Raw genomic sequence first — 9,222 nt, 5'->3', positions numbered from 1 at the left:
GAGAGAGACTGTGTGTGTGAGCATGTTGGAGTGTGTGTGAGAGAGAGTGTGTGTGTCTGTGTGAGTGTGCGAGAGTGCGTGTGCGTGTCTGTGTGAGAGTGAGTGTGTCTGTGTGTGTGTGTGAGAGAGAGTGTGTGTGTGTGTGTGTGTGTGTGTGTGAGAGAGAGAGACTGTGTGTGTGAGCATGTTGGAGTGTGTGTGAGAGAGAGTGTGTGTGTCTGTGTGAGTGTGCGAGAGTGCGTGTGCGTGTCTGTGTGAGAGTGAGTGTGTCTGTGTGTGTGTGTGAGAGAGAGTGTGTGTGTCTGTGTGAGTGTGTGTGTCTGTGTGCGAGAGTGCGTGTGCGTGTCTGTGTGAGAGTGAGTGTGTGTGTGTGTGTGTGAGAGAGAGTGTGTGTGAGACTGCTCTGATCTGAATCTCTCCGTCAGAAGGTTCTTCTTTCTTCTCAGAATAACTCTGATTGGGATCAGAAACTGGAGCTAATGAGCTGTGATGACTCCGCCCCCATCAGGAGGACCAGCCAATCACAGCGCAGAAGAGGGTGAAGGGGAACTGCTGGTGAGTGAGAATAAAGCCACAGATTTCTGAAATATGACAAGTTTACACACGTTACTACTGGAAAGTGTGTGTATGTGAGCATGTTGGAGTGTGTGTGTGTGTGAGCGTGTTGGATTGTGTGTGAGTGTGTGTGTGAGTGTTTGAGTGTATGTGAGCGTGTTGGATTGTGTGTGTGTGTGTGTGTGTGTGTATGTGAGCGTGTTGGATTGTGTGTGTGTGTGTGTGTGTGTGTATGTATGTGAGCGTGTTGGATTGTGTTTGAGTATGTGAGTGTGTGTGAGAGTGTGTGTGAGTGTTGGAGTGTATGTGAGCGTGTTGGATTGTGTGTGTGTGTGTGTGTGTGTGTGTGTGTGTGTGTGTATGTGAGCGTGTTGGATTGTGTTTGAGTATGTGAGTGTGTGTGAGAGAGTTGGAGTGTGTGTGTGTGTGTATGTGAGCGTGTTGGAGTGTGTGTGTGTGAGAGAGACTGTATGTGTGTGTGTGTATGTGAGAGAGAGACTGTGTGTGTGTGTGTGTGTGTGTGTGTGTGTAAGAGAGAGACTGTGTGTGTGTGTGTGTGTGAGAGAGAGTATGTGAGCGTGTTGATGTGTGTGTGTGTGTGTGTGTGTGTGAGAGAGAGTATGTGAGCAAGTTGGAGTGTGTGTGTTTGTGTGAGAGAGAGACTGTGTGTGTGTGTGTGTGTGTGTGTGTGAGAGAGAGACTGTGTGTGTGTGTGTGTGTGTGAGAGAGAGACTGTGTGTGTGTGTGAGAGAGAGTATGTGAGCGTGTTGAAGTGTGTGTGTGTGAGAGTATGTGAGCGTGTTGGAGTGTGTGTGTGTGTGTGTGTGTGTGAGTGTTGAAGTGTGTGTGTGAGAGTATGTGAGCGTGTTGGAGTGTGTGTGTGTGTGTGTGTGTGAGAGTATGTGAGCGTGTTGGAGTGTGTGTGTCTGTGCAGAACAAAAAGGCCTGTATCGGAGGATGATAAGGGTCCTCTAGCGCCACCCAGTTGGAAAGACTCTTCCTGCGATTAAACACACACACACACACACACACACACACACATCTGTCCACAACAATAGAATATTGTAAACTTTATGCTGTGAAACATCTTTCAATAGTAGTTTGGAACATTAATAATCTCCATAAACTATCAAACAGCAGTTTTCTACATGCCCAGTTATTATTGCTGAAATAAATTGATCTTATCTAGCGTATTTATTTAAACAAAATAAATATATATATATATATATCTCCATCCATGTAAAGTTGTCAAAGGATTGTCTGTCAGTAATGAGCGTGATCTGTTGTTGTCTGTGTAGTGCCCTCATTAGTGTGTTTACTTCACTGACTCCTGATCACTGATCAGAGGCGCCAGGAGCCGTGACCTTTGACCCGCCGCCACATCTGTGCTGGTAATGAGCTGGAGGTCAGACTCCCTGCTAATGAACCTCCCGCTGATCAGGGGTCAGGGGTCAGGCAGACGCTTCGAGTCTCTGTTTGATTAAACGAGTGCGGTCCTCGTTTACAGTGTTCATCACGTCTCACTCCTCTCACAATTATCATTTAATTAATCAGTTAATAATGTTCAGTGGTCATGTGGTGTGGGAAAGATGAAATGTCAACAGTAAATAATCCCTCCAGTCTCTGTTGCTAATCAGAAAATAATTTTATCATCAACTATAATTGATCATGTTCACTTGAGTTTATTATTGAGCTTTTAATTGTTTTACAGAGAAACTGCCCGTAATTAGAAGTGCTTTATGTGGGTTTTGGCTCTTCAAAATAAATTCATTTCCACAACATAAGAAAAAAAAAAGGTTTTGTAAATCACAATTCAAAAGTGGAAATTATGTGGCATAATTTATCATCTCATTATGACCATCATTATTTTAACATTTAAATATTTAGTTCTTGTTGTCCCGTAGATGTTGTTCCAGGAGCCGGTTCTGTTGGTGTGGAGAGCAGCGCCCCCGTGTGGATCCGAGACGCTCCTGCACTGCTGTCTCATCATGCTCAATAACCTGCAGTCACTCTTAATGATTCGAAACTATCCTTTAATCGTGAGGTTCTCAGTGTCAGATGTGCCGATGTTCTCAGATGAGTGGAGAAAGCGGAGGCCATCGGTGACGGACGCTCGGATACGCTGCAGTGACGGTGATGACAGAGGCCGGCGCGAGCTGGACGCGAGTGGGTGTGTCAGTGAAGGTAACGCGTGTGATCAGAGGTTAGCATGGTAGCGGTCGCGGCTCTCGAAGTCCCTGAAGGAGAACCTGGCGTCCATCTTGGTGTGTGGGATCCGCCCGAAGGGGGCGTGGTCTCGGAAGCAGCTGTCAAACACCTCGTCAACCACTAGCTCTGCCTCCTCCCTGCTCACCTTACGCACCGCCAGGATGGAGCGCAGCGCTCGACTCCGCACACACTCCTGCACACACACACACAGTCACATGACCTTTAGAGACGGTCACATGACCCTTCTGGACTCAGTCACATGACTGATACTCTGAGTTACCTGATGGTGTTCTCTGAGGCCGAAGTTGAATCTGGAGACCTCGTTGAGGAAGGAACAGTCTCCGCTCAGATTGGCGGCCCGGATCTGCAGGAGCGAGAGTGAACACACACACACACACACACACGTTTTAACCCTCTGGTCCTCTTTGTGTTTTTTTTTGTGTTTTATTTTCAATGAAATTAATGTACTATATTTTAGTTTGATAATGGTTTTTATTTAATATTTAGTATTTTTAGGGGATTGTATGGCACTAAATTATATTTACGCTGTATTTATAATCCATTTATTCACTTTTTGAGCATTACGACTGAAACTGGTGAATCTTGAACGCTTTAGAGGACAGACTGAAGTTTGATCTCTTCTCAAACACACACTCGGCAGATTATTGCTGAAGTGAGAAACGTTTTAAAAAGTAAATTTTAAAATGAACAGAATTTGACGTTTATTGTTATGAAAAATGCACAAAAATACTATTTTCAATTTTTATATGAAATATATGTTTTCAAAACCGCGTTTTCCTGTAAAGCTGAGTGGATGCGAGGCTAGCGTGTCCAGCGGGGTCTCCGCGTGTGAGGCTGATCTCTCAGTGAATGATCTTCCAGTGAGATGTTGTTCGGCTGCAGTTCCAAACGCTTCCACTAGAGGAAACTCTCTCTTCATTTCCAGTGCGCCATTTCTGACCGCGAGGAGCTCAAGTGTGAATATTGTTACAGGACCATTAAACCTGTTCAGAACATGGCCATGATTTATGTGTGTGTGTGTGTGTGTGCAAGTGACAAAACCTGGACCGAGTTTCAGACCATTCCGATAAAGTAGAAAAAGAAAACAAAAAAACAAATTAAAAATGTTTCGCTCAAAAATGACCAAGAGTGACAGTGAACACACACACACACACACACACACCTCTGAGCAGGCCAGGTGTGCAGGAGAGGACAGTAACCACACACACACACACACACACCTCTGAGCAGGCCAGGTGTGCAGGAGAGGACAGTAACCACACACACACACACACACCTCTGAGCAGGCCAGGTGTGCAGGAGAGGACAGTAACCACACACACACACACACACCTCTGAGCAGGCCAGGTGTGCAGGAGAGGACAGTAACCACACACACACACACACACCTCTGAGCAGGCCAGGTGTGCAGGAGAGGACAGTAACCACACACACACACACACACCTCTGAGCAGGCCAGGTGTGCAGGAGAGGACAGTAACCACACACACACACACACACACCTCTGAGCAGGCCAGGTGTGCAGGAGAGGACAGTAACCACACACACACACACACACACACACCTCTGAGCAGGCCAGGTGTGCAGGAGAGGACAGTAACCACACACACACACACACACACCTCTGAGCAGGCCAGGTGTGCAGGAGAGGACAGTAACCACACAGACACACACACACACACACCTCTGAGCAGGCCAGGTGTGCAGGAGAGGACAGTAACCACACACACACACACACACACACCTCTGAGCAGGCCAGGTGTCTGGGGTTGCTGAACCAGTCGACTCGCGCGCGGCAGTGGTCGAAGGCGTGGATTAGCTCGTGCGTGACCACGCGGTTCATGTGAGCCTGCTGGTGGATGTTGTTCTGGCACAGGACGATCTGCACACACACACACACGGTCAGACACACACCAGCACGTGTGTGTTCGGCTCACACAGCTTCCTCACACACACCTGAGAGGTGGCGGCGTCGAACCCGCCACTAACCGTCCCGTCACAGTCCTCACACGAGAAGTGCCGGTCTTTATGAACCGCACTGAGGAAAGACACACACATCAGTCATGTGATGAAGAAGAGGATGATGATGATGAACATGATGATGAAGATGCCCTTACCAGCCGGAGCTTCTCATCGCGGCCAGCAGGAGCTTAGCATACGGGCCTGAGACATAATGAGATATAATTATGAGATAAAAAGTTAAACTCATGATTAAAAAGTCAAAATTATAACATACCAAGTCATTATGAAATAAAAAAAGTCAAAATTATGACAATAATAATTATGATATAAAAGTCAAAATTATGACACTAATTATGAGATAAAAATAGAAATGACATTAGCCATAATTATGTGATAAAAAGTCAAACTCATTATTAAAATGTTGATTTTTTTAAAATACCAAGCCATTATGAAATTAAAGTCAAAATGACAAAAAAACAGAATTATGACAGTAATAATTATGATAAAGTAAAAAAGATTATGAGACAAAAAGTTGAAATTTTGACTATGAGATTAAAACAGAAATGAAATAATTGTTCAAAATAATGAGATGAACAATACGAGATAAACAGACAAAATCAAGATCACGTGGAAATTAGGACTTTTTCTCTCATACATTTTAGGCTTAATCTAAAAAGAAATTACTATCATAATTCTAATGTGATTCTCATGTGGCTTCCATACAGCATATAGTTGATCTTAAACATGACATGAATATTGTTGTTCGATCATAAACCCCAGAAACAACATCTGAAGCAGGTGAGCGAGCGCCGCGTGCACGCGCACAGGCGCTGATGTGCCCTTACTAGTGTCCATGGCGAACTGCAGCATGATGTGACACTTGTGCTTGAAGGTGAAGAGGCTCTCCCCGATCGAGCCCTGCTTGTACTTGCCGCCGCTTCGCTCGGGATATAGACTATAGCCATAGTTCTCGTCCTTCGCGTCACTCTCGCGCTCTTTATCTTCTTTAGCGCCACTCTCAGCCATTGCTTGGCGCTGCGCGTGTACGCGAAGGTCACGCGAGCGTCTCTGAGTCACGTGATTGAAAGCGAGGATTAAAGTATTTTAGTTATTTACGCTGTTTGATTTCGCTTAAGCTATTTAGTGTAGACTTTTTATTATTTTTGTTTTCGTTTCGCAGTGAGATGTCCCGCATATCACGCGTGCTCTCAAAATAAGATGCAGTCAAGTGTGTGTTTTTGTGTTTTCAAAATAAAAGCCCCCAAATCAAACGACAAACGCAATAATGATTATAACTCCACAGTCACGTATAGTATAAAAATATATGAGTGAATATAGAATCAATATCACTATATATAATTATATATGTCGGAAAATATATGAAATATGTTTATTATAAACAACTTTTTATTGTTTATATATATATATATATATATATATATATATATATATATATATATATATATATATATATATTGAAACATATATACGAAGTTGAAATAATGTGGGCTGACGGTTTCAACAGAAGCAAATACCATTGATTATCAACCTTGTGGCTCACCGTAAGGTTGTCTTTTTAAAGGTTTAAAAGGTATAGTTAACCTCAATTTTCTTATGTAGAATTTATTTATTTATTTTTCCTTATGGAGAAAGTTTTTACTTCCGGAACTTTACTGTTGCTTTTTGTCGGCGCCAACAGCAAGCGCGAGCAGCGCGAGCCCGTACGTTAGACGTTTGTTTGTTCGCGCATGCGCATAGAGGAGGAGTTTGCGATGTCATGGCGCTGAACACAAACTATTGATCAAAACTCTTCATTATCATCATCATCATCGGCACAGGTAGGACACGCACATCTGGCTCTGCTCTTTACTGCTGTTAAAGGGTTATTTTAAACCGATCTATTTCGGATGAGCTTCTCTACACGGGCGTTTATGAAACGTTTATAGTTAACTTGGCCAGTAAACATTTTACATGCGTGTTAACATGACATTAACCCGTGTTTTACTGTAACATATCTCTGTTTATGTGTGTATATGTGTAGATGTACTTTACACACAGCGAATGTTCTGGAATGTCTGATTTATGAAGGTTATGATATAGTTTATTTGGATCCATAATTTCTCGACGAATCGCGTTTTAATCTGTGGTCAAGGGTCTTTTTCAGGGCCACGTTGTTGTCAGTTTCCTTCTCAACAGTTACCATGGTAACCGTGGCTTCCGACAACATACCATAGTACATACATTTGTTGTTTTCACTGTAAAATCAGCGAATATTATCGTGGTAATGCAATCATCACTATTGCTGTTGCTCACACATACTAAACATCGAGAAACATCCAGTTTTCTTCAGAACATGTTAAATTCATAATTTATATATAGTAGTCATTACTTCAGTGAGCTCATTGTTTCTGCATTCAATTACTACATTGTTTAAATTAATACATTTTTATCTAACTGTGACTTTGTATATGTACATTTCTGAAATGCACAACTCTGATAACAGAACACTGTAAACGGACTCATGCCGTCTCTGTAAAGCTGCCTTGAAATGATGTGTATTGTGAAAAGCGTCATACAAATAAACGTGAATTGGATTTAATAGTCAAAATTTGAAGTGGATCAAAACAGTTCATCAGAGTTTGTCGTAAGAATTCATGTATAACTTTGATGAAAGGTTTTGATCCACTTCAGATGTTGCTGACTGTACATGCACACACACATATATATATATCAGTAGTCTGACAGAAGACATGTAGTGGGAGCCAGACAGAGCTGAGGCGTGAGCTGGGCATGAGGAGGAGCGTGTGTAATCGTGATGAACTGTTGCAGGGCGTCTCTGTTGGTCTGATGCGGTCGGAGCGCGTCCGGCGAGGGTCGTGATGTCGGGGAATAAAGCCGTGGAGCTGCAGATTCAGATGCGGCAGAACGCAGAAGACCTGCAGAGCTTCATGAAGGATCTGGACTCCTGGGAGGAAGAGATGAAGGAGAAGGACCAGCAGCTCCGCACCGGAAACACCAGCCTCACACCAGTAAAGCTCTCTGACCCCGAGCTCACACCAGTGACGGTTACCGTCTTTGTTTCGCCACTTAAACAGATTTTATTTATTTCAGAAAACACTCCCGCCGGTGAGGAACAAAGACTATAAAAAGACGAAGAAGAGGGTGAAACGCCAGGCTAACGGCGCCGGCGCTCTGAAGGATCAGACGCAAACGCAGCGGATTAAATCCTACGATTATCAAGCCTGGGACAAGTTTGATGTGGTAATGTGATTTTGGGAAAAGTTACTTTTAAAAGTGATGTGTTACTCCCTAAAAAAGCAACTAATTACTGTACTTACTGTAGTTACTTTTTATGGAAAGTAATGCGTCTTTTTTGCAAGTGTTTAACATAGTAATGCATTAAACAACATAGCCTGTAACACACACCTTCACATTTTAATGCATGCTACTCGTAATATGTTACTTTACTCGTTACATCACAAAAATAATCTGATTACGTAACGCATGTCATCTGTAATGTGTTACCCCATCACTGTTCAACAATAAACATAGTTTGTTTGCAGGAGAAGACTCTGGAGTGCATGGACGCAGAGGAGAGGCCGGCGCAGTCCAACGAGTCTGACACTGAGGGGGTTCAGGTGGACCGAGATCTGGCGCTCACTGAGAAAGAGAAGGTGTGACGCCGCCACTGAGGATTCATCATGAGTTCTGCTTTCATGCGGTCGTACAGGAGTGTGTGTGATGTTACGCTTTCATACGGTCGTACAGGAGTGTGTGTGATGTTACACTTTCATATGGTCGTACAGGAGTGTGTGTGATGTTACGCTTTCATATGGTCGTACAGGAGTGTGTGTGATGTTACGCTTTCATATGGTCGTACAGGAGTGTGTGTGATGTTACGCTTTCATATGGTCGTACAGGAGTGTGTGTGATGTTACGCTTTCATATGGTCGTACAGGAGTGTGTGTGATGTTACGCTTTCATATGGTCGTACAGGAGTGTGTGTGATGTTACGCTTTCATATGGTCGTACAGGAGTGTGTGTGATGTTACGCTTTCATGCGGTCGTACAGGAGTGTGTGTGATGTTACACTTTCATACGGTCGTACAGGAGTGTGTGTGATGTTACGCTTTCATGCGGTCGTACAGGAGTGTGTGTGATGTTACGCTTTCATACGGTCGTACAGGAGTGTGTGTGATGTTACACTTTCATACGGTCGTACAGGAGTGTGTGTGATGTTACACTTTCATATGGTCGTACAGGAGTGTGTGTGATGTTACGCTTTCATGCGGTCGTACAGGAGTGTGTGTGATGTTACGCTTTCATATGGTCGTACAGGAGTGTGTGTGATGTTACACTTTCATATGGTCGTACAGGAGTGTGTGTGATGTTACACTTTCATACGGTCGTACAGGAGTGTGTGTGATGTTACGCTTTCATATGGTCGTACAGGAGTGTGTGTGATGTTACGCTTTC

The 9,222-nt window shown here is 43.7% G+C and overlaps 2 protein-coding genes across 2 annotated transcripts in view; one reads left to right on the top strand and one right to left on the bottom strand.

The window, feature by feature from the left end:
- Positions 1-2,743: 2,743 nt before the first annotated feature.
- LOC130075320 (mitochondrial inner membrane protease ATP23 homolog) lies at positions 2,744-5,956 on the bottom strand. The gene is made up of 6 exons (XM_056239916.1): positions 5,592-5,956; positions 4,902-4,947; positions 4,741-4,822; positions 4,529-4,666; positions 3,044-3,127; positions 2,744-2,956 (listed from the first exon to the last, which is right to left on the bottom strand). Exons 1-6 carry the CDS (start codon positions 5,770-5,772, stop codon positions 2,753-2,755), a joined length of 735 nt encoding a protein of 244 aa, XP_056095891.1. The 5' UTR covers positions 5,773-5,956; the 3' UTR covers positions 2,744-2,752.
- A 1,646-nt stretch (positions 5,957-7,602) lies between these two features.
- Positions 7,603-9,222, top strand: part of rpap3 (RNA polymerase II associated protein 3) — a 16,654-nt gene continuing 15,034 nt past the window's right edge. Inside the window, exons 1-3 of the mRNA XM_056239933.1 lie at positions 7,603-7,775; positions 7,858-8,007; positions 8,310-8,420. Coding sequence (XP_056095908.1) covers positions 7,626-7,775; positions 7,858-8,007; positions 8,310-8,420 — 411 coding nt within the window. The 5' untranslated portion in view covers positions 7,603-7,625. The remainder of the gene's footprint in view (positions 7,776-7,857; positions 8,008-8,309; positions 8,421-9,222) is intronic.

This window comes from Rhinichthys klamathensis, unplaced genomic scaffold (genome assembly GCF_029890125.1).
Source record: "Rhinichthys klamathensis goyatoka isolate OS25496 unplaced genomic scaffold, OSU_Roscu_1.1 h1tg000574l_1, whole genome shotgun sequence".
Taxonomy (NCBI): domain Eukaryota; kingdom Metazoa; phylum Chordata; class Actinopteri; order Cypriniformes; family Leuciscidae; genus Rhinichthys; species Rhinichthys klamathensis.
The sequence above is the reverse complement of the archived record's forward strand: the minus strand, read 5'-3'. Positions and strand labels throughout refer to the sequence as shown.